Source organism: Physcomitrium patens, chromosome 16 (genome assembly GCF_059467195.1).
Source record: "Physcomitrium patens ecotype Gransden chromosome 16, ASM5946719v1, whole genome shotgun sequence".
Taxonomy (NCBI): domain Eukaryota; kingdom Viridiplantae; phylum Streptophyta; class Bryopsida; order Funariales; family Funariaceae; genus Physcomitrium; species Physcomitrium patens.
Window position 1 is genome coordinate 7,856,428 of NC_143425.1, and position 27,767 is coordinate 7,884,194.

At 40.3% G+C, this 27,767-nt stretch overlaps 4 protein-coding genes across 11 annotated transcripts; 1 reads left to right on the top strand and 3 right to left on the bottom strand.

Moving 5' to 3' along the window:
- The first annotated feature begins 954 nt into the window (after nt 1-954).
- On the top strand, nt 955-12,121 carry LOC112293648 (uncharacterized). Of its 3 annotated transcripts, none has more exons than XM_090256866.1 (26): nt 968-2,117; nt 2,224-2,506; nt 2,906-3,064; nt 3,568-3,642; nt 4,171-4,249; nt 4,837-4,901; nt 5,171-5,260; nt 5,458-5,547; nt 5,812-5,898; nt 6,215-6,298; nt 6,460-6,579; nt 6,783-6,817; nt 7,039-7,171; nt 7,387-7,989; nt 8,075-8,586; nt 8,786-8,849; nt 9,022-9,118; nt 9,251-9,474; nt 10,052-10,177; nt 10,277-10,347; nt 10,636-10,698; nt 10,876-10,948; nt 11,163-11,282; nt 11,399-11,476; nt 11,568-11,618; nt 11,824-12,121. In XM_090256866.1, the coding sequence occupies exons 5-26, from the start codon at nt 4,246-4,248 to the stop codon at nt 11,935-11,937; spliced, it is 2,904 nt and encodes a 967-aa protein (XP_090112992.1). In that variant the 5' UTR covers nt 968-2,117; nt 2,224-2,506; nt 2,906-3,064; nt 3,568-3,642; nt 4,171-4,245; the 3' UTR covers nt 11,938-12,121. The 3 variants fall into 3 exon arrangements, with proteins under 3 accessions (XP_024399092.1, XP_090112992.1, XP_090112993.1); XM_090256867.1 differs by having other exon boundaries at nt 2,224-2,502; XM_024543324.3 differs by lacking the exon at nt 2,224-2,506 and having other exon boundaries at nt 955-2,117.
- A 947-nt stretch (nt 12,122-13,068) lies between these two features.
- LOC112293540 (uncharacterized) lies at nt 13,069-14,793 on the bottom strand. Of its 5 annotated transcripts, none has more exons than XM_073539797.2 (5): nt 14,660-14,793; nt 14,443-14,505; nt 13,674-13,719; nt 13,442-13,510; nt 13,069-13,327 (listed from the first exon to the last, which is right to left on the bottom strand). In XM_073539797.2, the coding sequence occupies exons 1-4, from the start codon at nt 14,753-14,755 to the stop codon at nt 13,467-13,469; spliced, it is 249 nt and encodes an 82-aa protein (XP_073395898.2). In that variant the 5' UTR covers nt 14,756-14,793; the 3' UTR covers nt 13,069-13,327; nt 13,442-13,466. The 5 variants fall into 5 exon arrangements, 4 of the variants coding, with proteins under 4 accessions (XP_073395898.2, XP_073395897.2, XP_024398852.2 ...); XM_073539796.2 differs by having other exon boundaries at nt 13,442-13,532; XM_024543084.3 differs by lacking the exon at nt 13,442-13,510.
- On the bottom strand, nt 14,616-19,501 carry LOC112293539 (uncharacterized). Its single transcript, XM_024543080.3, is given in 11 exon segments — nt 14,616-15,081; nt 15,337-15,459; nt 15,642-15,803; nt 15,955-16,102; nt 16,332-16,434; nt 16,553-16,674; nt 16,897-17,093; nt 17,306-17,528; nt 17,893-17,986; nt 17,989-18,585; nt 19,228-19,501. Coding segments are annotated over 10 exon segments (1,428 nt in total). The 5' UTR covers nt 18,074-18,585; nt 19,228-19,501; the 3' UTR covers nt 14,616-14,910.
- A 2,252-nt stretch (nt 19,502-21,753) lies between these two features.
- LOC112293652 (putative CoA ligase CCL12) lies at nt 21,754-27,371 on the bottom strand. 2 transcript variants are annotated; one of them, XM_024543332.3, is made up of 14 exons: nt 26,636-27,371; nt 26,320-26,449; nt 25,798-26,051; nt 25,455-25,659; nt 25,281-25,321; nt 25,013-25,141; nt 24,757-24,830; nt 24,150-24,370; nt 23,921-24,015; nt 23,414-23,630; nt 23,167-23,295; nt 22,937-23,035; nt 22,485-22,691; nt 21,754-22,310 (listed from the first exon to the last, which is right to left on the bottom strand). In XM_024543332.3, the coding sequence occupies exons 1-14, from the start codon at nt 26,905-26,907 to the stop codon at nt 22,191-22,193; spliced, it is 2,193 nt and encodes a 730-aa protein (XP_024399100.1). In that variant the 5' UTR covers nt 26,908-27,371; the 3' UTR covers nt 21,754-22,190. The 2 variants fall into 2 exon arrangements, with proteins under 2 accessions (XP_024399100.1, XP_024399101.1); XM_024543333.3 differs by lacking the exon at nt 23,167-23,295.
- Nucleotides 27,372-27,767: the final 396 nt, after the last annotated feature.

The following is a 27,767-nucleotide window of genomic DNA, read 5'->3' on the forward strand; positions in this document are numbered from 1 at the left end:
CACTCTTTGCACTCCGTGGTGTAGATGATGGTCTGTGGGGAAACGAGGAGTGAGTGAGGGAGAAAGAGAGAGAGAGAGAAAGGGAGAGGGAGATGGAGGGAGACAGTGTGTGCAGTTTCAGCATGGAATTAAGCATCTCTTTAGGTATTGAGATTCTGTCCACCATTTCCGTGCACCCATCATCCTGACTGGGCTGGCAGTCCCCATTCATCTACCATTACTTCCAACCATTCATTGACAACCTGAGCCGAAATAAAACAAATTCTGTCTAAGAAAGATTGTTACCCTTGAACTATGCTAAAACACACACACACACACACACACACGTATAAAAAAATATATATATATATATATATATATATATACATATATAAACATACTATAAATCTACTATATATTATAGATAAGGCAGCATTCAACTAGTCAATTTTACGTTCGTCAAAAACAATCCCCGGGGTTCAAAGTAGGATACAATGAAAAACTATTTGTACGGCTCACGCTCATCAATGGGGCAACAGCCAAAAATACACACCCAGGTGCAATCCAGAACGGTACGCGTAAGCCATTAGATTTTAGCCAACAAATGTAGGATTACTTGCAACTTTAAACATTCAAACCACCAAAAACTTGTCCCTGATCCGTCGTCTACAGTGACACTGTCCAGGGGGTTTGATCTGCCAACACCAAAATCTACCCATACGGGAAATTTCCTGTAACAAAAAATTGACAAATGACTACGTCTTGAACCACGGGCAATAAGATGGGCACCGCCCGAACAGAAAAAAGATAAAATTTGAGTATTCACTTCGTCTATTAATGAGGCTAAGGATGCCCTGCAAGAACCCACATGACATAGCTACGGAAGCGACAATTCCAGAGAAGAGGAATAATGGAAGCACTGGAGGAAGACAGTTGCAAAGTCAGAGCTGTCGTGGAGGAGACAGAACGAAGATGTGGGGAAGGGTTTTGGTCGAATTCGAACGAAGAAGACGAAGAAGACGAAGTAGACGAAGCGGATGAAGAAGTGCCGTTGGTCGCCTAGCGTTATACTTCCTCGTCCCCCTCACACTTATTTGCAGAGAGAGAGATAGACCTAAGCTTCGTGTCAAGCATGGCCATGGCGGTCCTCCAAGGAAGCGACCAGTCTTGAAGCTCTCTCTCTCTCTCTCTCTCTCTCTCCTTCGCTGCGTCTCGAAGAATGTGATCGAAAGTCTTCCTTCATGTCTACGCTGCTGGCCAGGAGGTAGTCGCTGTTCTTTACATGCTGAAGTTTGATGTATTTGCCAATACTTGTTTCGTGAGGACTTTGTTCGGGTAGGCTGCGACTGTCGGGCGGACATTGGCGCGCTTTGGTTTTTCGTTTGTTGTCAGATCGGGTTGACGCGAACACACAGGTGGCTGCTGTGATCGGAGGGGTGTGAATGTGGAATTGTAAGCGCGAGGGGTACGAGGAGTGGCATGGACGGATTTGTGAAGAGGAAGAGCTTTGGAATAGTTTTTGGGTGAATAATCAGGGTGTTTGAGTGGAGTTGGTATTTGGCAAGTGCCTGGACAAAGTGGATCGGATGAGGGAAGGTGCATGACAGCTCGATTTTGGTTGGATGGAAATTGTGGTGATCTGGAGTGATCAGCAATGGCATTCAGCTGGGTGATCTAGCGGAGGGAGAAGAATTTTGCAGCTGATGATGAGCGTCAGCACGGGCCGACGCCGTAGTCTCGTTGCCATTGCCTTCTGTTGAGGCCTACCTTAGTCGGCAATGGATGCTTACGTTTCCCCAGTTTGCAGGACTTGATTTGGAGCACGCGGCGAAACTCCAGGCCCTTAGGCTTTACGTGCAAACAGGAATGTGGTGTCTACAGAGGTTTCCAGTTAAAGACATGACATGATAACGGAATGAAGGGGCGCAGGAAGGGCTTATTGGCAAGTTTGAAAGGACAGGGTAGTCAATGTCACAATTTGATCTCGGTTTTAAGAATTTTGTGCTATTCTAGAAGGATCTTTGCGGAGACTTAAAGTAAAAAAAAAAATGGAGGATTTGTTTAGCTTAAGCGATAAGTGGATAAAAACAGTGGCATTCCCGAGAGTTCTAACATGGTCAGCATCTGGGCGTCCCGAGGTATCATTTTCTAACTACACCTTCAGTTACTATGGTAAATGTCACAATATGAGGCGATTTAGTGGAAATCTGCTCAGACCTGGGAGGCCCTGCTGGGTGTGATTAGGTTTTGGTGAATGGCGATAAACTCGACTATTCGACAGCCAGCAGATTGACTGCTGAATGTGCTTAATGTTCCAACTTCGGCTTGCGCATAACGTTCGATAGTATCATTCTAGGAGCTTTGTTCTCCAAGAGAAAAGATTTCCATGGATACCATCTTGCCAACATTTTTCATGTCTAGGCTTGTAGTAATCTCGATCAAATGGATTTTCATTGACTTGTGGCTTTCTAGAGCTGATTACCGATTCGGAGTGTTGAGTTCTATTGATTACGCAGTGATTTCGTAGGTCTCGTTCATTCTTAACTTTATCCTGACTGCTGAATGCGCTTAATGCTTGCTTGTAAAATCTTGCAACTGTTGATTTGTAAAAAATTGTTCAGGCAGATGAAATAATTATAGCAGAATTTAAAATCGTTTAACACTTAGCAGCAGCAACAATTATCTGAATCAACAGCATGGGACTGCCGTCGATCACGAGGCTGCTTATGTTTTAATTCAACGTACTGTTTTATGCTTGTCCAATAGTGGAGGCTGGCATTAAGAAATTCCACAGTTAATGATCAGGTTTTATGACATGTTGGGACTGCGAGTCGGCTGAACCCATATTACGTACTGTTTCATTCTTCTATGAAGTGGTCTCCTATGTCCGACTTCAAATTCCTTATTTATCTCTATATTGTTTCAGGTGCCAGCTCGGGCTGCGGCTGCTGCCGTGGTAGCTAGAAAAATTGCCACTCTTCCTCCTCATGAACGTGTGCTGCTATCTGGGGTTCCAGATTCTATTTCTACAGCTCGACCTCGTGCAGAGACAGTTCAGGAGCTTGAAGAAGTTTTCTATGAGAATGTATGGCATCTTTTAACTTTGCGTGTACACAAGTTCACATGTTTCTTGATGTTCAGTTTTGTCGGGTTGATGCATTTAGAGCCAAGTATTCGGCGTCTTTGGCAATTTAGTGCTGATCATCTTAAACAAATATTTTGTAGTATTCCTTAGTAACTTATTGTGGGCAGTGAGATGCTGGTTTTATTTTTACTTTTATTTTTTAAAATTTAGTTTAATCTAATTTTTTTGGTAGTCAGACTCTGCATATCAATGTGGCATTCCATTTTTAATGTGGTGCTGCCTCTGTTAATAAAATTTTCTTGCGCCAATTTTTAACTGTAATAATTAAGGCTATCCAAGCCACCTGGGTCGTTCTTTTTAGAACTAAATTATGTCTTCTTCTTAGTGGTTGTGTTGTTTTTCAAACATCATTAGTCATATAACCTCCCACTGAAGATTTCAATCTCAGTTTACAAGCAAATGCCAACCACAAGAAAATGTTAACCCAAGTTGGTTATGTGCAGAAATTTGATCCTGTACGTCATTTACTGGAGCAGATACCGGCTGAAAATGTCAATCAAAGTTATTTTGATACCCAGGTACGTGATGATGCAGACTTTTCCGCTGTTTGGTTTCTGTGCGTCGGTACAAGTTCACTGTACAGATTCATTCTCGTGTTTTTGGTAGTATTTGTGAAGAGGAATTTTCGTACTCTGATTGGATTTTCTTCTCCAACAAAGGATATTTTTTCTTAGAAAGCAGGGTGGTAGAATGCATTTACGCCGTGAGGTGCTCTGAATCCGTGCGTATGTTCAGTTGGCTGCATATCATAGCGCATATCTAGCAGTGTCTGTAATTTCTTTCTGGGGATGGGGATGTGGATATGAAATGAGATTTACGGTTACTATGGTTTTGTGTTCAGCGTTGTCTTATTAATGTGTATTCTAAGGATAGTACCGCACTTAACTATGAAACACCACTATCTGGATCACCGTTTACCGTAATTTATTTATTTTTGTTTTATCTGACTTGAATTGTCGTAAAGAGCGTCGACGTTTTCAAAGAAAGAACGTTGGCATGTTCTTATCTCTGATGAGTACATTTATGGTTATCTTGTAATGCTCCAGGTTGGGCAGAGATTGCTGCAGCTTGATGTTATCACAGAAAGCTTGTCTAAACAAGTAATCGAGCACCATGAAGAGATGGGTACGTCGTATACATCCGTCTTTTCCTTTTTAAGTTCAAACTGTCATCATCGTGTATGGCAATTTTCTTGGCATGTATTTAAGGGGGTCAATTTTCGGGTCGTGTCTATTTAAACTAAGCTTGGTATAAGCTTACTGTTGGCAGTTGTGGATAGATTTAGTAAATAAGATTATCAAATTGATGAACTTTCTCATGCAGTCCGCTTGCTCTCCAATACCAACATGGTTATCCTAACCTAGTCTTGCATTCTCGTAACTTCGTTACTCGCATGACATTTTATGAATTAGCACATGTAGGCGATCGTTGCACTTACTCCACTGTAAGGCTAGCCAGCGATAGTCTTTGGGCAACTTGGTTCATGCGTTGTAGCTAGCAATTATAAGTAGGCAGGTTTTCTCGCAGAATGTATTCGCTGTGTAAGGCTATTCAGAGGAAATTGCGAAACTATATGTAAGCACTTGGGTTGTGTGGCGATTCATCATAATTGCAAACTGCAAGTTGGAAAACGAATCTCTTATGTTGAAGTGTTGACACTCCTGGATATCCTGAGTGAAGTCATGAACTATATTTTCCTTGTTGATCTACAGTGAAAGGCATGAAGCTTGTTATGGAGCTGGAAAGAGATTTGCAGATAGCGGCCATCATTGTCAAGGTTAATAGAGTCCCTGAACTGTTGACTCTTTGAGTAATATTTTCTGTTCTTGCTTATGGTCAAAGAACTATTGTTCAGATAATACCTGTTCTTTGTTTTTATTTTTTATTTTTTTTTGAAGTTCTCAAATTGTGTTGTTTGGAGCTGTGAAATGCAGGTTCTTCCATGTTTCCTACTAAGCATGCATTGCTACATTTGATAATTTTGTAAGATATTCACTGCCATGCTGAGCTCATGTTGTAGCTCATTCACTTGTTCCGTGCCGACAGAATGGGAGGCGACATCTATCGAAGGCTATGGCTGAGGTTTCTAAGGACCTTGTAGTGGCTGCGAATGTTAATAAAAAGCAGACTTTATTGGTAAAATTGTATTTTAGTGTGTTTGTTATATACTGATTTGCCTGCATTTAAGTAGCTGTAACCATTTTTGGCTGTAATATTTCTTGGGTTTGCAGTTTTGTATTTTGTTGTGCATACCTTTTCATTTCTTTTGGAAGTTGAAACGTTTATAGTGGTTTGACAGTGGCATTGATAGATGTGAAATTTCCATTATGCAGGATATTGTTCCAATTTTGGAACGTGTGCATCATGCTTTGAATATTAAATCATGCCTTGATAGTGTGGTGGATGAAGGAGACTTTTCTAAAGTATGGTTCCAGACAAATCCTTAAACATATCTATTAGAAATTTCTAATATTTGTGATGAACCTAAGATTGGCAATTGCTAATACCTGAATTCACATTGCCAACGTCATTAGTGTTAACATGTTATGCTTTGTTTCTTTTTGAAATCTAAACAATTGAGCATTTGAGGAACTGTAGTCTGTTGTTACAAGGAACCATTGATTTTACTTGTATTTTTCAAGATTATTTTAACATTTGGGGGGTTTGTGCTCACTCTGAATGTACAGGCTCTGCATATGTGTTCAGAGTGCCTATTGCTGCTGGAGGAATGTCCAGAGCTGGCAGCTGTTCAAGAAATGAATCAAAGTATTGAGGTGCGATTAATCTTATTACTGTTCTCGTTCTGTCGGTTAACTTTTCCTTTCATGTTATCCCTGTAACTTGGCTATCCTTGTCACTGTTACTTCATATTTGGTATGCAGATTTGTGTTTCTCAATGCTTTACACGCGGTTGCCTTGCTTTTGATCATGAAGTCTATGTAAACTCTGTATGCAGTGAGTTGTACGCATGTGCTACCAATTTTGGATTTGTATAAAGTCATGCTGATGAATGCGGTACTTCTGGAAGGTCTTGGTAATATAATTCTATTTGTGTGGTGAAGTCGATTGACGCTCGTTGACTATGTACAGGAATGGTTGCAGAGGACCATTACTAAAGTAGATGCGTTGCTTATGGAAGTTTGTCGAACGTTTCAGGCTGAGAAGTATAAAGTTGTAAGTTGTATTTTTGATTGACATGTTTTTAACTTCTTTTTATGTATTCAGGTTCAATATAAAACCAGTAAGGCATGACAGCAAGACATTAATTGTTTTATTTATTTTTTTTCTCTGAGTGGTCTAACTTACAAAGTGGTTCGACACTGGGATCATGTCAGGTTATTAATGCTTATACTTTACTGGACGATGTCACTAGTCTTGCTGACAAGGTACAAAGCTTCTTCGCGCAAAATGTTGTCACAGAAACGTATGATGTGCTCAAGAACCTGCTATTTGAGGTATGTAATCTTTTTTTAATCGCAGTTTTGTCGCCGTCAGGCTGGAACAATTTGCCACAAAAATTGGCTGGGCTATTTAATCATTTAAGCATGTTCATTGATACTGTATATTGAATAATGTGAGTTCCTGATCAACGCAATAAATGAAATGTATATCTATAATGCTGATGAAGTAAATGAAACTTATGAACCGTTGGATGCAGGGAGAAGATGGAGAAGCTGCATCTATTAAAAACAGGTATCGGTCTTCTCTGAGGCTTCTTACATAAAATGCTGTAACCTGAGATGAAATATGTCTTTCCCAGTCTAATTTGTCTCTATGCTGCTTTGTTAGTGCTGCTGTCGTATTGTAGGCTGATGATCGCTGAATCCGCTAGTCTTTGGGTTGATGTTGCATGTCTCAGAGTTTTCACTGCACATCAGCTTATTTGGTGATTTTGCATATGATTGTTGTTGCAGACTTCCTTATCGAGACTTGTGCATGCGACTCCCCGAGGCAAAATTCAGAATTTTTTTGTGCAAGACCCTTGAAGTTCTATTTGACCTCATGTGTTCTTATCACACAATGATGACATGGCATCAAAAACCAGAGGTAATTCCTTTTACTATGTCTGGATCATATTACACTAAACTAGGGGCTATAAGATGTGTCACGTGCTGCATGGATTTGAAATGGGATTAAGGTAAAGGAGTGATTTTGTTGTAGTACTAAAGAAATCATGACATTTATAGGTTTGTGTATTAGTTGCCCTTTTCTGACTATTTAAACATGCATTCCGGCTTTGAGCCGTTTTATTGTTTGTCCAGTCAGCTGAGATTAAAGATCCTAAAGAAGATCTTAGATTAGCAATTCGCTCAAACGGAAACGACCTCCACCGTCGTTCTGGTAGTCATGGGGATTTGAACCATATTATCCGAGAGAGCAGACACGTCCGCACAGGATCGCACTCCGGGGAGCTTTTTGCTATACCCATGTCCCCAACATCTGTGCATGCAAGCAGGCTGTTGTCTCGAAGTGGATCTAGAAGGAGATTTATTCCTGACCACGCAGAAGCATATGAAAATAACACTACTGCAAGTGCGGATTTAGACTCGCAAATTCTAGAAGAAAATGGAACCAGTGACGATCTTGCCAAGCGAGAGGAATTGGTAATAGTGACCGTTGCAAGGGCTTTAGAACGTGGACGAAAGACAGTCTGGGAACTGGCGGCTCGTCGTGTGGCAGCGTTGCTTTCAAACGATGCAGTATGTCGAACAAGTCCGCATCAGTTTTTGCAAAGCCTGGACTGGGTGAACAAGTTCATTCTTGCTGGGGAGGCGTTTTGTGGCGCTGAAGCTGTATCTTTGAGAACTAAGCTTACTAAGCAGAGCGAACAGTATTTTGGAGCGTACCACTGTCAAAATCTTGAAGTAAGTGTATTAGGGCCTCTTGTAAGCCATGCTTATTGTGCTTGTCCGTGTTTGTCCCAGGATCTAATATCATGTTTTATTACAGATTTTGCGAATGATTGTTGAAAAGGAGTTGTGGCAACCCCTCTCATCATTGGCGCTGAAGACAGTGAATCTAGCAGGTCTTACAGGCTATGGTGCATCCTTAGTTCGCGCATCTGTGTCAGGTGAAAGTCCTGGAGCTCATCAAGGATCCAACAGTCTTAACTCTGGTATCGAAAAGATCGGCTTTGCAGTCTGGCTTCAAAAGGGAAATCCATTTGCCGAAAAAGCATTGCATGATTCTGCTATCACGAAGGTAGTGGACGGAGATGCTGTGAAGGTCAATGGTAATGGCAAAGTAGGTCTTGTGGCGAATGGTTCCGTGACAGTTGAAGATGATGAAGATGAGGAAAATAAGGATCTGCTAGCGGATTTTATAGATGAGGATAGCCAGCTGCCAGGTTGCTTGTACAATAATTTTCGAAAAAATATAACTGCGGTTCATTCAAAGAGGGACCAAAGTTCTAATGCTGACAAAAGTCTGATACTTACCAATTCTTCAGTGAATATCCTTAGGTGAGACTCTTATGCCTCATATGATTCGTATTTTCATCTTAATATACCAGTACGTTTTCTTTCGTCATTCGATTTGCCGCAAACAGGAGAGTTTTGTGCCTTCTTGTAGTGAACCATGCGTAGTTTATGAAGCAGTTAGCTTTTCTTCTGATTATTATTACGGTGGGAACAATATAGCTTTTGAGTGTTCCTTTTTCAGGTACATGGACAAGTATGCAAGATTGATGCAGATTATGCAGCCAATTGCTGCAGATGTGTTCAAGGTTTGCTGTGTTGTTCTCGTGAACCTTGTGTTTTAGCTTGTAGTGTTTCACTTTTGACTTGTTTTCTGTATCCTAGATGAAATTTCTTAACATCTACGATAGATTGTCGAGTAATATCTGGCTGTTTCTAATTTTATCTCTTATGATTTGACACTATTGTTGTTTGACACAGGGTCTGGGTCAATTGTTCGAATTGTATTTTTTTTCTATTTTTAAGACCTTTGGACAGCGAGAAGCGTTTGGAGGTAGTCGAGGTCAAGAATCATACTGTAAGTAAATTTAAAAATAGTCCATGGTTATGCTAGTGAAAATTTTCTCTTGCTATGTTGCAAGCTCTATTTGATTGCAATTCAGTTTTTGGTAGCATTTGACTAAATACATTGTTTTGGTGGATCTCGCAGTACTGACTCCTCGACTGCGAGCCACTCTGTTAAGGATATCACAAGGATTAGAGGAGCAGCGTTTGAAACGATCCACAAGCGCGGGTAGCCAGTCTCAAACACCACATACTAGTGCTGTACCCGCACTAACCAATGCAGCTGGCATAGAATCAGATGCGTCACCAAATCATGTGTTTGGAGCCGCTGAAATTATGATGGTCCCTACCAACTTATATGCTATAAAGGTAAGATTTAAGTTCAATTTGATGCCACTGCTATCTAAGATTCTTATTCTTTTCATCTCATTTCTACTATTCTTACTGGTCTTATACTCATGATATCGTGATTCTACTTATGTTGGAGTGCATAACCTAATCATAGCTTCTTATCCACCTTGCGTGGAAGATGCTTGAGGTGGATTGTTTGAACACATAGCACCTCTTTCTTTGCTGGTTTTGTCTTGCAATGAAGGGGCAATTTATTTCGATGATATGCACCTATTCTCTTTTGACTGCTCATTATCGCCTGAGATTGTTTGCTCATTAGCGTCACTAGGGTTGAAAGTTTATGTGGTGCACTGTAGATGGTTCGTCCAAACTTGTACAGTTTCAGTTGTCGAAAAAATGTGAGATTTCGGAGTTAAAGGAATCTCATTAATGTTTAGATCGAGTGTTGTGTACATCAGAGGAGTTCGCGTAATTGCGACTTGTCCTGACAGCCATCTAGTACATTTCATACCTTTCCCTGTACTGTGATGTTCGGTTTAAGGCCTTGAGTCAACAAAGCAGCCAGTCATGGATCCCAAATTTTCATGTTTTGCAGGAACGCATAGTAGCAACGGAGTCACTGATCAGTCTTTCGCAAATGTTGAAGAAGTCACGGCCATTGTTGCAGGCTATGCTAGCTCAAGATTCGTCAGCTTCTGTTGAATTCTTTTATACTCGAACGGTAGGTATATATTTTGTTGCTCTTTGATTCCACGGATTTTTCTATTATTAGATTTATATTAGGATTGGCGCTGAAGTTCGTGTACTGGTGCATATGTAGATAGATGCAGTGCCGGATTTGAGAGACCATGTGTTCAAGGCTGTTGCACGGATGCTCCTCAACATAAGCGGGCAAGTTTTTGAATCCAACAAATCTCGTAATTCTTTTCTTTCCCCCATCATAAGATGTTGGATAGATTTGCAAAATCAAACTAGTATGGAATTGCGGAATTCATTATTTTTTTATTTCTATTCTGGTCACTTTACATGTGTCACTTGGCTTCTGCTATGACAACGCATCCAAATATTGCTGTTGGTACTTGCTGCGTACTCTTTACGTACTGTCTACACGGTCTGAAGACTGTAGACATTGTTGATGGGTTTTATGTTAACCTTAATTGTCTCTTCATTCTCTTGCAGTTATATTGAGCGCATAGCAAATGTGAAATGGGAGCTCAAAGACTTGGGAATGGAACACAATGGGTATATAGACCATGTCTCTTCTTTGTAAACCCTTTTGTACTCTGATATTCTTGAAAAGTTTTCTAAGAAGAGATAGTCCATGTCATCTTCAATGTCAGCTGGGATCTGATCAAAAGTACCCGAACACTGACATTGAGACCCACGATTGTAATCAAGATTGTGGCTCTATCATTGCAGATACGTAGATTGTCTACTGGGTGCGTACAAGCAGTACTCGACGAAGTTGGGTTACGGTGGTGTCGAAGAAGAGGTATGACATCAGGGGAGTATCACAGAATTTTTTCTTGTTTTGATCGTCCTTGGGATTTTTCTGCAAGGAGTGTTTGCACTGTAGCTCGCATTGATATGAGCAGATATTTTACTGCAACAATAATGGGAAGGATTAATTATCCAGCTGTTTTCAGGTTTACTGTATCATTGAATGATGTCGATTTGAATTTAATGATCTCGTTACGGAGTTGCAGATGCACGAGCTTTTGTTAGAGTATGGAGTGGACACGCTCGCTGAAACTATCGTGGAAGGATTTTCACGTGTACGAAGGTGCAATAATGAGGGTCGTGCTTTGATGTCCCTTGATCTCCAGGTACGCTAACAAGGGCTGTGATTGATTTATGCGGATTTTTCTATGCTTGAGCTGCATTGCTGCAGTCAAGTATGAAGACGTTTGAGCCTTTTCTAAGTAGTTTGTTACAACTGCAGGTGCTCATAAATGGCTTGCAGCATTTAGCGCCCCCAAGGCTGAGGTCCAACTTGCAAATTGTAGAAACTTACATTAAGGTAAAAGACCTTTCTACAACTACTCAATATCGTTTGCAATCAACTTCTGAGGTGAACAGCTATTGACAAGTGAATGTTGTTTACGTTTCAGGCATTCTATTTACCTGAGACTGAGTACTTGCACTGGGTCAAAACACATCCTGTGAGTATTCGGGTTTTGTTCTCCGCTCTTTGTATTTGAAGCTCCTAGACCGTTCTTCTTGACTAACAAAACATTTGTTATGAAGCGCTTCCTGTACTATTGACTTGCTTAAGTGGTCGTTACGGTGCAACATATATATATATATGTATATATATATTGACAGGATAAGTAGTGTTAATGCATGGATTACTGGAATATGTTGCAGGAGTACACGAAGTCGCAAGCTATTGGGCTAATCAACCTTGTGGGAGCTGCTAATAACTGGAAGAGAAAAACTAGGGTTGATTTGGTAGATAGGATTGAGGCTGGTGACCTTTGATGAATCTTGATTCAAAAAAAGTACCTGAATCTAAAATTAGCAGATTACAGCGTTAAGTTATTCTTTATTTCCCTGGTGCATGAGGTCATTCAGAAGGGCTTCAGTTACAAGGTGTTTCTCCCTGAACCCGAACTTTGTCCTTGGATACCTCCAAATGAATACACGGGGCAAATTTTCTTATTCACTCTCGTCTGGTAGAAGCTCAGGGACGCTTTGCCTAATCAAATGTTAAGAAGCTCAGAGCCAGTAATTTGTTGCAACTTACACTTAATGCCTTGCGTTTGCACTCATGACTGGTAATTGGTGCTGGGCTTAGTCTAATCGCATTGAATGCTAAAAACATCTGAATATCAATACATTTACAATTCAACACTAATATGAAAACTTGGTATTAGATACAATACTTAAATGATATTCAATCATCTTTTTGTTGATGTGACACGGAGAGTAAGGCAGGCTTCGTGAGCTCCATTTGCTCTACCTCAAACCTTTCCAATCCCTTAAAATTGAATGTGGGGACCTCGGTTTTTGATGGGGGAGTTGTGTAGGCATTGTGTATTCAATATAATTTCATCCACTAGACATTTCTGCCTGAAACCATGTTGGTAAACAAACCCAGGTATCCAATCCTACAACCTGGTTTTGGGGAGTATTAAACAGCTTCGAGTCAAAGTTTACTTCAGCTCATTTCCTTCAACTCAGTAACTTCTTTCTAAATTCTATTCGTATTAGAACTTAAATTTGTAACTTAAACATTATATTTAAAAAGTTTAATGTGTTTTTCCAATTCATTTCATTTTAAACTTCTTTGAATTTGAATTTTATATCTTTTGATTTTGTACTTATAATCATGAGTATAAGCATGAGTATATTATGTCAGTATATTGCATGGCTTTAGCTTCCTTGCATTTATCTTTACTTGATTTAAGATATGTCAAGGGTAAAATATTAGAAAATTAATTAATTTTATGTTTATCAAATTTATTATTTTAATCAAAAAAGTACATCCCAAAAAACAAAAAAAAAAAAAAAAAAAAAAAAAAAAAGGGACAAAAAAGACAAACAAAAAGAAGACAAAAGCCATTGAGGATAGCCATTCACAAAGGATCACCATGTTCGTAGCATCCCTCATCAATAGAAAATTTTGCTCCTGTGAATAATTTTAATTTTTTACAAATTACAACTTATAATCTAACTGAATTTTGTACTTATTGTCCAGCAGAATTTATCCGCGTTTACATTCTTCTATAAATACCTTGACATCAGTTACAAATTATGTTATTGTACTCCAAGTCTATTCTCATCCTCTTTGGCACTCTCATGACATTACCTGTAAAACCCTTGAAGAGCTTCATCTTAAGCTGTTCCACATGACTTATCTCTTGATTAGCTGTAACAAAGAAAAAAAAAATAGTAAAAAAAACACTACATACTAAATACTGAACTTTATCAGAAAGCACTTACTGAGATGTGAAGAAATTTATGGGAGAAAAGTAGAAATTACATGCACAACGTGTACAGAGATGAACTCATTTTGATTCCTGTTGCTCTTGATCCAATTTGCCAACCACTCCTTTGTAACAACCAACCCATTCCTAACCATAACTGATGAGGGCTAAACGATAATTCACCCATTGGATAAGAACATTGAGTCTTTTCAAAACATGCACTGTTGACGATGAGCATAACACAAACCATCAAACAATAAAAGGGGTCAACAAAAGGCACTTACATACCTTCTCGGATGATGTGCAAACACAACACAACTTGCTCTACACCAGCCTGTATCAAACAAAACAACCTTAAAATGTGGATGCTACCATTATTAAGAAAGAACACGACTCACCCAGCCCGCTGGTCAAGCTTCAAATTTGCCATGCTACTGCAGCAAATACAACCCTAAAGCTTTCAACACGCCTATTATACAGTAAAGAAAGGTCAATGGTAGAATTATATTTATGCATACTACAACCAAAAAAAACCAAATAGAAGAAAAGAGGCGCACACGGGTACTTGCTACGCAGGATTGTGCTTTGAGCTTGCATTGTTCTTGATATCATGCATTGCAATGTAATCTTTTGATACAATGAACGTTAACCTATTTTTGTTGAGGCCCTATGAAAACTTTTGGTTCACTTTTGATGAAAACTTTTGAGAAAACAATGAGACAGGTAGCAATAGAGAGTTTTTGTCTCCTCTTGTTTATACAATTAATTTGTTCCCCTGAGCTGTTTTATATAAGAGATATTGATGATTATATTGTAAATTATATAATGAATGAAAGATATTAATTTTAATTCAATTATTAAGCAGAGATTCACTTTTGAAATGTTTTTACAAGCATTGTTTTTACAAGCATTTTATATTTTAAATTAATTTGGTTTGGCTATTTTGTGGTTGAGAAAAGGGCACTGAAATATTGTGATTTAGTATAATATTGATATGATTTAAAATTTAAAATTGAGTCTTTTCAGATAATCTAGTAATGTGAAGAAGATAACCTACCTTGATAAAACTCCTCTCGTACAAAGAAATGATCCATTGCCGCACAAAGCTTATTGTGTCTGCCTGCTCAAATACAAGCATTGTGATTGAGACATGATAAGAAAAAGGCTGTTCACATCGAGCGGCAATGATGCAGCATATCCAGCATTTTAATTGTCGAAAACTCGTTGAGGTATATGAACAATTTAAGACATTGAACAAAAATCTCGTCATTTACAGTTATCCTTGTGTGGTGTGGCGCCACCAGTGTAGGTCCTTGAATACATCGGCAGTTGCAACTGAGGAGACCTACTCTGAACACAATGCTCAACATGGGTGTCTTAATTCCTCCAATCTAACAGACTAGTGAAAGTACCAGGCTATATTAAATATCCAGACTATTCTTGTCATTCTAACGCATAACATAAACCTGCATTACCACGATCACCAGCCTGGATCTCGTGTGAAAGAGGTTGATTTCGACTTCCATCATTTCCGTGAGCGCAACCCTTCCAACAACGCCTTCGGTGACTGAAAAGCTGACGCAACACCTTCGGCTAACTTCGCTTCAACCTCCAGTTTCCGTAACGCTTCCTGTTCCTTCCGTGTAGCAACACCCGATCCCATCCTTGAAATAGCCTGAGCTACAATTCCTCCAACCTGTACATCTCCACAAGCCAAAATGACGCAGAAGAAGCTAATGTTGATGTGTTTTAAAGTGGTACTTGAACGTCTCAATTGGAAAAACACCGCGAGAAAAACAGCATCTAATCTCTTAAAATCCCTAGTAGACGCTCCAGCATATATGGATACGTCAGAAATTAGATGAGAAAACATAGTACCACCTCGCGAATACAAACGAACGCCTACAGCGTACAAACCAAAAACGAATCAAAGATAAAGCGTCAAACCAACCTTGAACGTTTTCAGCAAATCTATCTTTGAGTGATCCAGAATACGTTGTCCATCCTCATTAATGTGAATAAAGTCCTCGAAGTCTCCATCCCACACAAGGTCTCCATCACATACGAAATAATCCTACACACTTCAAAATATATGAGTACATAGCTTAGCATAGAAAACTGTTCTTACGAATAAACACAGAAATGTTTTAGTGAACCTACACGGGAGTAATCAAACAGCGCAGAAGAACCCCGTGAGCTTGGAGTATCAATGGCCATAGAAATTATCACTGCAAAAGAAAAAGTTAAATGACTAACCTGCAAATGAAAAATTGGTTGCATAGACGTACGTTCCAGACTCATGATGGTAAGTGAGAAAGAAGCATCTCCATCTTTCAAAGTCTTCATTGTATGCCCAAACATAGGGCTTTTTTTATCGATTATGTGTCGAACCATTAGTCCATATTGCAGGTATGAGACCTACGTAACAAATGGGCAGATATAAAAGCCGAAGCAAATACATGTGTTCTAACATCAGATACACCTTCTCATTAAAAAGTTGCAATGAACTTATCGACGAAGCTAGCTCAATCACAATCTTGTTACTAAGTTTCTACCCAGTGATGAGTACCTCAGGTCGAACGAGCTGAAGATCCTGGGAAGAACAAAACATGGAGCCCGAAGGTAGTTTCACAAATATCCGGAAAGTCAAACAGATTTTAGCATCTACCAATTCGCATGGAGCAGGGCCTGTCAACACCAGCCGTACAGCAAAAACCCTGACGAAAAGTTGGACAAGATCAGACATCAGTAAAGACATGGGAGACCTGTGTGATGAAAAAGATTTGAAAAAAACATTTCTCTTAAACACAAATCAGACCATACAATGTAGGAACAGCACAATGTCCGCAGCGTAGTAAAATTGTCCGTCAATTCTTACATTGAAGAGCTTGGACATACAAGTGAAAAAATGTTTGCAGTGTGAAACCATGAGGACTACAATCTCACCTATATTTCTCTATTTCAGATGTTGATACATAGTCTTCGCAACGAATAACCGCCTTCTTAGAGCATCGTACGGGAGATGAAGGTTGTGACATCCTTGCAAACACTGCCACAACAGACGAGACAACATCAGTTCACACAAGGATACATTACCAAGCTAAAAAGATCGGAGCATAAACCTTCTCGGACATATCCAAGCTGTGAATGTAATGTGAACTGCTTACCTCCTCCACTAAGAAAGACAAAAAGAAATTGGGCCACAAGAGTGTTCACATTTGCCACCAGCAAACAAAATGGCGAATGTGCAACCACCGGTGACCCTCCAAACGTTGTTGACAACGACAATCTGAACACATAACTCATATCAAATATCTCATTTTTGGAACATCCTAATAAAAGGTGGTAAGCTTAACATCATAACCAGCAAAATACTTACCAAGAGCTCTTTGCAACCAAGCGAACATATAGATTGAGGCAGAGCACAAACAAGCCAAATACTCTGAACCACTTCATATTATACGGAAATACCTAGAGTTCAATAAATGAGTTGATACGATCGAGTGCATACGCATAGAGGTAGACATTGAGAAGTGCAGAGAACCCCCGCGTAGCTGCTACAACTGAACCTTCTCCAGGGGCAGCCTCAGCCTCTCTGGTTCCATCAAATGAGAGCCCCCCCTTGTCCAACAAGAACAGAGGAGTAAACAGCAATCCAAGTACTAATGGCGCTAGGAATACACCAACAGTAAACTGTCCCATAGGCATCTGCACAACTTGTAGACGGAGAGGTCGGTTTCTATACAAAGACATTAACCATTCAGACCCTCTGTATGTAGAAAAACGCCCACTTTAGCAGGTCCATAAAAACAACAACGGACGCTTCAGTATTGGTCGGTATTCCATACATCATACTCCTAAACGTCATAATAAGGAATGCCACAGAACTAATCAGAAGCCAAAAACATAAACCGACTCACCTTCAAACAAGCCACGTAGAAGTCTTGCAATATGGTGAGAAAGCTTCTATCATGCCGCACCAGCATGCCTTCCATACCTTTCCTTCCTTTGGGGGAAGAAGTAGCAGCTGTCTTCGCTCCATCAAATGCCACACCTCCTGAGAATCCGGAACCATCTTTCATGCTATTTTGTCTGTGCAAAACCTCATTTGCATTCTCTTCTATAAGATCAGCTTCTCCATGCCTGCACAAATCCCACTGCTATCAAACGGTCTACTTGGCACCGTCGCCTTCGTTACTAGTGGTGAAAATCCTGATAACGTAATGTGCACGAGCAGAAATCAATTCCCACCAAAGCAAATTCTAAACTAGCAGTGCACAAACCAGCAAATAGAGTACCTGTCCACCTGGATAAGATGGAGAGGACCAGTCGTTATGCAGTAATTAAGAGGTCTACGTTAACAAATTTATAAAGGTTTAGTAAAAAGAGTCTAACGGAATTCCAGCTGCGGGAGCTTTAAGTGGCTCCTGACACAGGCCATTTAAGACTCCTGATTTAAGATACGCACGTCAAAGCTCGACAACGAAATACCAAAATATCACAATACCTCAATTGAGTCATGTAAGCAGCAAATTGCACTGAGTGACGAAGGCGTCGCCATCTATTACCAGCTCCAGAAGAAGATCGCACCAACCGCACAGAACCATCCGGAGACTGCAGGGTGTCACGGCTAGCAACAGATTTCTCATGTTCGTCTCCACTTCTAGGGGTTGATGCAACAGATTCATCTCTCAAATCACTTCCCTCAATCCCAGACAAGCCGTCGAGCTTCATATGAGTGATCGACGTTTTCTGCATGCTTCTACTCTTGTTAGTTCCCAACCGGCCACTCGGTGGTAGAAATGCCTAATCCTCCTTCGCCCCTAAAACAGGAAAAGACGTAGCATCTTCTTGCTGAGGTAAGCCTTTATTACATTCGGCAAAGCTTTCACCCGAAGATTCCTTCCCCACGGGATCCACTTGTCCTCCAATTCCAGGCCCTTCTTTCCTCAATCTGTTGGGCTCTCTTCCATTTTCTCTTCTAAGTTACAAAGGAGCAGTCATCCATCACTTCCACCCAATTCCCTCACCGTCGCTCCCATCTTGCTTCGCCTTCTAGATAGTGCCCCTACTCTACCCGAAACATACCGCTAACGCATCTTGAGAGGTATAATCATCCCGAATGCTTCCATTCTGATCCGCACTAGGGGTAGTGTATGCCGGCAGATCCTCCTGTAGCATGTAAAATGGCTGCTACTCTCTGTAGAGGATTGCATTCAAGTCAGTCTCTTCAATAGATGGCGCTGACGACAACAAAATCCGCGGAACTTCTCTCCTTCTATTTGCCGCGAGATCATCCTCTGCGGACAAACTCCCCTACTCCCGTTAACGAAACCTCTTTTTCAACTAAAAACTTCACAAAATCCTTCGAGGATCTCCAAAAGCCTCCCTCTCCAGCGTCGAAAAATAACACTCACCACCTCCAACTCCCTCATGCAATACTCCAGCTCAAGCAAGCAAACTCCGTCCACTTATCAATCAACACAACTGTAATACAAGGACGCTCGAATCCATGATTCCTAGATTCTAAATCGACCACGACAAGTCTTCCAGATCCTATCACTACACCACTCCACCAAATTCTCCAAATCCAATCACGCTCCACCACTCCCCTCCCGCAAAAAATCCACCAACCAAACTATCCATCAACTAACAGCCTCACAAAAAATTCGCAACAAAACAACCTCACATACACCTCATAAACCACTCACTCACTCAGTCTCTCATTCACTCCCCGCTGCAAAGAACCACTCACTTCAGCCTCCGCAATCATCCAACCATTTCCAACTCCAAAACAATCAACAACTTCAGAATTCAAGCTCAAATCCCAAGACAAACTCACCTCCTCCTAGTCTCCCCCTCACTCCAGCTCCACGCCCACCCCTCACGCAGCAGCAGCTGGTCGCGACATGTACGAAAGAGAGCAGCCACTGCGTACTAACTAGTGCAACAAACAAAGCTCTTCACCGGTCATGACAAACAGTTGCAATCTCGCAACGCGCCTCCAAAGCCTACAACTCAAAGCCATGGCGAGGTCGGGGCGGGGCAGCAGGGCGAGCACGAAGAAGGGGGCCGACGAGTGGCGTGGGTGGGGGCCGAGGGCTGTATGAGGAAAGGACCAGGCATTGGCATGGTTCCAGGTTCGGCAAATGTCGCTGTAACAGTGATGACATGGCATGACGGGGAAGGGCCCTTTGGCACCATGAGCACAGGCACGCCACCTTAAACCCCCCCCCACCCCCTTTCCCCGCGGGGGGCACGGGTACAGGGGAGTCGGGGTCGGCGGCATGGTACCTGCAAATGCATGGCCCACAAGGGCAGCCGCGGATGAATGGTAATTTATGGATGAAATGTTATGGGTCATATTGGATGAATGAAGAGTGGCTGGTGTGAATTGGGGGGGGGTATAGTTTGTCTTTGTGTTGGTATTGAATTGGGAAGGTATCATAATTTTATTGTGTGGATGCGTGTTTCTGTCGCCACTTTGATGGACTTTTTGGAGGTCTTTTTAGGTGGCTTTTAGTTGCCATCCACGTCACCTCTCACACTGTTGTGAAGCAACTTTGTAGATCTGTCACATTTCTAGACATGACCATGTTCACTTTTCTTCTTCCAAAGTAGAATGTAATATTAATATTAAATACTACATTTGTGGGGTTTTTCTTACTTTTGATATTCTAAAATTGCTACACAATTTTTTAAAAGAGAATATATATAAATGTTGTGTGGTTGTTGTGTTGTGTTGTGTTGTGTTGTGTTTTCCTTTCCTTTTCTTTTCTTTTCTTTTCTTTTCATAGTCCTTGATATCTTCTCTTACTGTTCTTATGTGAAATTTTTTCTTTACTTCTCTTCTCGTTGTTCTTACTCCCCTTGAATCCAAACATGATTTATTGAGTAGTGAAAGAAAATGTGGTGTTGGATGAGTTGTAAAATAGGATATCCCATGCTCTCCACAACCTCAAACATGCAATTGCTTGCATCGGAATAACCAAACAAATAGATGCATGGTGCAAAATACACAGGGAAGATGTCAAATTGCACTTTGAGCATTCCATGCTCTTAATGGAAAATACATCACTTTATTTATTAAAAAAATTATAATAATTAATAGGAAACATCATATCATATATATAAATATGTAGATACACATTCATTGTTTTGAATTTTGTACTAATTACAAGAGCATCAATACAAACAATTCTTAAAGAATTTTGTTATCTTCAAAATAAAATATTTTATTTGTTTAAGATATGAATAGAAAAATAGACTTTTAAGGATGTGTTTGTGTCATAAAATATATAAATATGTCAGTGAATAAATTTGTGACAAATAAAAAAAAAATTGAGGACACATAGTACTTGAAATTGACTTAATTGAATTTATGTCATGTCACACACATAACTTGTCAAAGTGAATGCTAGTCACAAGAATGTAGTTCAAATAAAAATCTGTAGCAAATCAATATGTTTATTATGCTTTATCTTGACGTATAGGTGGGCCAATAACAATGCGCAAGGTTTGATAAACATTGAATGAAAGACCATTTTATCTATAAGAAATCTAAGCTATTGTAGTATAAAAATCAAAATTTGAAAACCAGAAAACTAAAAAACTTAAATTTTGACAGCATCATCCAAAGAAAATAAAATTCTAGTTTGGAATTTTGAACTAATTGCGAAGTGATGAGCAAGGGTCTGAGGATAAGGAATACTTTTGACACAGGAAATTATAAATTTTGTAAAACATCAATAGAATAAATACATATATATATATATATATATATATAATAGAAAATTCTTCATTATACATTAGACAATTCTTCACTATTTCTCTACAAATACAAAGAATATCAAAAGCTTATAAAAACAGATCTTAGACAAAAAAATGAAATTTCTAATGATTCCAAATCAAATTATTTTCATGTGGGTTTGTGCAAGGTAAAGACATCAAATGTTAACATAATTTGTATTATTCTCAATTTGTAAATTTATTATTAAAAACACATAAAATTTTGAGTTTCAAAGGCATATGGTTTAGTGTGGAATATTGCACTTATATTTATTAATGATACTTGTACTCAAGTTTATTTTATGTATATATATATATATATATATATACACAAAAGTTACTGTTTGGATTGGGTAAAACATTATCACAATGACACTCACAAAGAAAGTGCAGCAAAGAATAATCAGTGAAAGATTTGTCACAAAAATGGAACTTGCATGTAAGACCAAATATTGCATGCATGTTCTCATAAACATATATATGGGTATAATCCATCATCTAAAAAAATAAACAAATAAATAAATCAATAAATAAAGGAATATATATATATATATATATATATATATGACATTACAAAATATCAGTAAAAATCTGTTCATCTTTGTATTCCACAAGGCATTACACACGGTTTCATCATTACCAATCATATAAGTTATAATTGATGATTTTTTATCAGCTATTTTTTATATAATATGTTTTTGTAACATGCAACCTTCAATTTTGTATCTAGTTTTGCAAGAAAAGTCATGAAAGTCTTCCAAAGCACTTCATTTTCACATCAAGGTTAATCTGAAATCCTGCATAAACTTGCAACATTCATTGAAATGTGGTTCTAACGTTGACCTGAAAAAATATCAGAAGAATTGGGTCCTTGAATTACAATTGAACCACCAATTTGTAATCACACCAAGTCCAACTAGGACTTGATTTTTTGCCACCACTTTTACTCCGCAAAAAAAATCCCGGAGCAGAAGGAAATCCGAAGAGTGAGTTGAACTAAGACTTGGCCGCAATCTTCTACAATCGAGAACGCTGTTTGGAGTTCACAATCTTCGCACATTCAACCCGCAGTACTCGTCTCAGCAACTTGTTAGATGGTGTTCGTGGGAATTCTGGGAAAACAACAACTGCTTTCACCTGGGTGATAGTGAAAAATGAAAGCAAACATTAGCAACATTCACAGCACCATTGGCAGCGTTGCGAAGGCATTATCAGGTTCTCAGAGAGCTATGTGTTTCTGTGATGAATTCGCCATTAAAGGAAAACATAATGCACTGCCCATAGGAACGTAAAACATCAGTAGGTGCGTACCTTGAACAAAGGGTTCAAATTGGACACAACAGAGGAGTGAAAAAATTTCTGGAGCTCCTTGGTGCTTAGGTTGAAACCTGGTTTCAGAACTGCCGCAATCAAAAGCTCATCTGGGCCGCCTCCAGGCGGTTGCACCGCGACGGCTGCGGTTTCCTGAACAGAGTCGTGAGCTTTGTTGCAAATCTGTTCAATTTCAACAGCACTCGCCTGGAAAGAGCAGAGAGTTCACAAAGTTAGGGTGATAATAACTTCAATTTCATGATCTTTTTGTCAAATATGCAGTTTATTGTAGAATTATGCAACACTCTGCACGCATGCAGGTCAAAGAACAGATATGCGTTTTGATTAGTAGCTAAAGATTTTCCCCAGCGTACGTTGTCCTAGTGCATACAGCCCCGCATTTTAGTGTGTAGTTAAAAGAGTATCGAGTCCGGGAATCGAACAGAACTCACCTTAATGCCACCCAAATTCATAGTGTCGTCACTTCGCCCATAAGCTTTATAAAAAGCTCCATGAAATCTTTGAAAAATATCTCCATGTCGTCTCAATGGCTGCACAACAGGAATTCAAAGCGTACAATTCATGCTAAAGAGAACCAGCATTCAATTTCAGATCAACCATTTCGCTAGCAAGAGAAGGAAATTGATTACGATTTTTACTCCGTTGGGGGCAGGAAAATTACTTTTCCATTGAAAAAAGGCATCCCTTGGAAGTATACTTCGTAGTGATCAGCATTGAGAAGAGTGCTTGATGCTCCAAATATATGCGGATGGAGGGCTACTTCGCCTGTGCATGCTGCCTCATCTGGCCGCTACGGTCCACGTGAAAACGAAAATAATAGTGGTTTTCAATAATGTAGCAATCTTGCAAAATAATATGTTATAACCAATACTAGTCGAAACTTCATTTCCCAGGTTGTGAATACTCACATATGAATTGCTAGAGTAGTCGAGGATGAAAGCCTTAATGGTCATTCCGAGGGTACTGAAAGTAGCAAAGGCCTGGGGTTGCACCAGACTTCCAGCAAGGTACATTGATCCCAACTCCGTGCCTCCGCAACATTCTAGAACGGGCTTGTATCCACCCCTTGCGCTTAACCAGAGATCATCATCGACAGATGATGATTCTCCAGTCGAGCTAAAAATCCTGAGGGGTCACCAGCCACAAGATGAAAAAGGATCTTAGTCGCTTATAATCACTTATAGATTCTATGCTAACGAAAACGATTGTCAATTCACAGGTTTTGCTGATAGGGTGGTCGCTGAGTGATCTTGACTATCCTGTAAATGTTGGAAAAACTTGCCGTTTGTGATGATGAAAGGGAAGACAACGTCATAAGATTCAAGGAAATCAGCGTGCGTGTCAACCAGAGTAAATGATTCAAAACATTCAGTCCGTGCCAAGAGAAAAAAGTGACCAGAGATCGAAGCACCAACCGGATGCGAGACCAGTCAAGATTGGCCATGCACCCGCTAGTTTTCCATGTCTTCACCAAGCTAGGAACGGTTCCTAAAATAGAGATGTTGGCATCCTGCAATCACATCACTGGTTTCAAAGAGTTCTGTGAATGTCTTCACTAGTAAGACTGTAAAACAAAGATGGGAAAATGTTTTGCGATCAATTTGAAAGTTGTCATGACAATGTTTAAGTGAACTGGATGATTACCTGCACAAACTTTCCAAATTCTTGATCCAGTGGGGAACCGTTAAAGAGTGCTAAGGTTGCACCATTCAAAAAGGCAGCATATAATACCAAGTGTCCGACTACCCAGCCCAAGTTAGTCGGCCAACAGATTATATCTCCTTCCCTTGCATCGAGGTGTGCCCAAGCATCTGCTGCGCATCGGAGAGGGGCATGTTGAGTCCATGGTATGGCTTTTGGTTCTCCTGCAACAAGCCATCAGATTCATTACATGTACTCGTGTTCCAGTGATGAAAGGAAGTGATCAACAGATCAAAAATATACAAATGCAATTACTGGTTTAAAGCTTCACCAGTGAAGAAGAAGAACGAAATAAGAAATAAATAAAGGATAAAGAAAGGAAGAGATAACGCAAGGAAAGAGAAAAAATAAAAAGGAAAATGAAGAAAACAAAATAAAAGAAATTACAAGAAAGAAAAAAGAAGAAGAAAGAGACAGAACAAACAAACAAAACGCAGTCGGTAGTCAGGGAGAACAAAATGGACCAAGAGCTAAGATAGCCTTTCATGACATCAAAAGGGCATCAGACGCCGAGTTCTCAAACATAACCCAAAGTCCGGGTTGTTCCAACCTGTAGTGCCAGACGAGAACAGTATGTTGGTGTGCGAATCTATAGATTGCACAACAGCTTTGTATTCATCTGGCCTGAACAAACAAGGCCACTAGATGTTAGTGAAACTGGCACTCCAAATTGAGCAACTTAGAAGTTGATCTCTCATTTTCCAATTTCATAATTCGTGAAGTAGCTTTTTCCTCAAGCTGATTCAAACTCAGTAAAGTACAACACAGTGGCAAGTATCCTATGTTCATTTTTCAAAAAACCTCACCTGCTTACATGCTCTGCTCGCGTCACGAATTCTCTCCATACCATATCTCCGCCCCTGAGCCTTAGGCAAGATGATTTACCATCGGAAGGAATGACGATTACAAGTGGAGCTCGGGCCTCGACCACACGACTGCCATATAGTTGTATGCTAAACATCAATTGCATGAACAATAGATATATAATTCATTGTCAAATCTCAACAATCTTGCATCTAAGGTGCATATCGGTTAACATCCAATTGAAATTTTCCGGAGGGTAGGAGCCCAAACCTATAGAGTGGAAGCTCCTTCCCTCCTCGTCGAATTATGTCCTGTAACAGTGTCAATTTAAATGCTACATGTAAATACTCACAGGACATAACACACACATAAGTCTAGATGCAGGGTGATCGAGAAAGCCTCTGCTGCTGTTGAATTATAAAACCCTTGCACAGAAGTACGAACCTGTGTGAAAATAGCCTTGGATTTGGAGATTCGAATACGGACTGCGATCTCATTAGCAACAAAGCTATCAGGAATACAAGCAGCAATACACCCTGCAAGAATAATGCCCAGGTATACGGTGACTGCATGCACGTTCATGGGCATATCAATGGCAATCGCATCACCTCGTTTAAATCCGAGCGCGTCAAGGGCGTTCGCTACACGGCTGTTCAACCCAACGTATAAACATGGTTCGCGTTAGTCTCAGCACAATTTACATTGCAAGAGGAAAATAACCGTTCGGCATTGAATTCAGATGCGTGACAATTGAAAAGTGGGAAGGGGGAATCTCGTTCTAGAGTACCTAGCATTGGCTCTCAATTGCGATAGTGTCACTTTGCTCACGGGTGAGCCGTCTTCACCCTCATTACGATACAATATAGCTATGCTCGAGTCGTTTTTGGAGCCTTTAGTTGTCAAACAACTCTCGGCTACGTTCAAAGAAGCTCCAGGAACCCAGACTCCTCCTGGATCAGCCTCGTTGCTCGTGTCTAAAAAACATCGTGGCTGTTGGTGAAACACTAGACTTTGAGTGTTCCAGACAAGAGGAAAATACTTCTGAAAAAACAGAAAATCCAATTTCAATACGATGGTTTCTCACTCTCGTGGACTGAGACCTTACTTTGGAATTTCAGCAAAACCTACCTACACGAGAATTGATGAAATGCTGCGCCGAATCTGAGACTGACTTTCCTCAGCTAGCTTTATCAGAGCACCTCCCGCAATTATACGCTGGCAAGTAGAGGGACTCTGCCAGGACACTTGTAAGCATATATCGTGGTAACCGATGCCGGACCGTATCTTTACTTTCGCACCGAGAACATACCTCGGGGTATTCAGCGGACCAGCGCTGGAGCTCTGGTAGGCTTTCTGTTGGACTCCGATACTTCTCCCCCAGTATGTCTTGGCCTTTGCGTTCTAGGAGGCGCCCCAGATTTGACTGCCGTGCAATTTCTCTGAATCAAGGTACGAAATAACAGATGAAGCACGTGCATGAGAAGGATTATTGTTCATTTGCATTGCATCTACAAGAAACTTAATGTCGGGATGCAGCGTCGAGCAGGATTTGTCTCGAAAATTAAACGGAGAGACAAAAAGGGAGAATGAAAATTAACAGAGATTATGGAACAAAATGAGCTTACGGTGTCGGAATCCAACCCAGCGGTGGGCCGAGCGTGGTGGTGTCCCAATCTCGATAAGTAGAATAGTACATCAGCTGATGCAGAGGAAAAGGCTGCTCTGGTTGCAGAAGCTCCTGTGAAATACGTTGCCATGTCCTCGGCTTCGACTGGAGCGTTTCGAACAGGATTACTCGCAGCTGATCGAAAAAGACGTCAGCCTCTGGAGGAGAAAGCCCGGCCTTCAGAAGATGCTGTTTCGTGACCAGGTCAATGCTCAATCCCTCCTCCTCCATCGCTTTAAACCTCACAATCAGTCCTGGAATTTCTTTACTCTGTCCACTACAACCAACACCTCAGGTGCAAAGAACTCCCGAGCTCCGTCCAGCCCACCGAGCACGCGTTCTGACTACAATTCAGCCCTTTGTACTTGATAGAGATTCATAGTGTGTGGACGTGAAACGATGAATCTCTTTTCAAGTACAAAGTACGACGAAATGCGAAACTCGGAAGCGACCAAATGAGAAAGATCGTGGAGACACAGGAGTGAAGACACACGATCACACCCCCACCGAGTCGCCAACCATTGCCCCGTAATACATCCCCCCTAAACAACTCGAAACAACCATCGCCTTCGAAGGCCAAGTTGCAAGACACACACTGGCGAGACACATTCCTGAGTGGCTTTAGCAGACGACACCTTAGAAGGCTCGCCGAAGCGTCGAATTCCGCTGCAAAAATCTGAATGAACACATATCCATATCTATTGTTATTTTAAAATACAGAGGGATCTGTCAGAGTCAGCATGTTCCCCAGCTTCGAATTCGACCTAAGCCTGGGCGTTATCAGTGAGTGCCCCGCCCATTCCAGCCCCGCTCGACGGCGCTGCAGAGTTGGTTTCCGTAATGAATGTTCATCCGTTCTTCATCGTCCGTTTTTCATCCCCTATAATGTGTCATTTCTTGTTTGTGCGTTTCAAATCAGAGAATCTCATCCTCAATTTAGGTTTTATTATATATATATATATATATTAAATATTTTCTTTATATATTTTGGTAAAAAAATATTTTTCACAATTTTTCTTTTAAATTTGTTCAACTCAAACCAAGTGCTTTGAAGGAATTCAAAATAGCATAAATACAACTAAAATATAGGT

Excerpts from the sequence above, each read along its gene's own strand:
- LOC112293648 (XM_024543324.3), top strand. The coding sequence starts at position 2,028 with ATGGAGGATTTGTTTAGCTTAAGCGATAAGTGGATAAAAACAGTGGCA. Across the intron at positions 3,065-3,567 it reads AAGAAGTTTTCTATGAGAAT|AAATTTGATCCTGTACGTCA; the intron begins GTATGGCATCTT and ends GGTTATGTGCAG. Across the intron at positions 6,818-7,038 it reads GCTGCATCTATTAAAAACAG|ACTTCCTTATCGAGACTTGT; the intron begins GTATCGGTCTTC and ends TTGTTGTTGCAG.
- LOC112293540 (XM_024543084.3), bottom strand. The coding sequence starts at position 14,755 with ATGTTGAGCATTGTGTTCAGAGTAGGTCTCCTCAGTTGCAACTGCCGA. Across the intron at positions 14,506-14,659 it reads CACACCACACAAGGATAACT|GCAGACACAATAAGCTTTGT; the intron begins GTAAATGACGAG and ends GTATTTGAGCAG. Across the intron at positions 13,328-13,673 it reads TTTGCACATCATCCGAGAAG|CTAATCAAGAGATAAGTCAT; the intron begins GTATGTAAGTGC and ends TCTTTGTTACAG.
- LOC112293652 (XM_024543332.3), bottom strand. The coding sequence starts at position 26,907 with ATGGAGGAGGAGGGATTGAGCATTGACCTGGTCACGAAACAGCATCTT. Across the intron at positions 26,052-26,319 it reads GGTCCGCTGAATACCCCGAG|AAGTATTTTCCTCTTGTCTG; the intron begins GTATGTTCTCGG and ends CTGTTTTTTCAG. Across the intron at positions 24,831-25,012 it reads CGAGCAGAGCATGTAAGCAG|GCCAGATGAATACAAAGCTG; the intron begins GTGAGGTTTTTT and ends TTGTTTGTTCAG.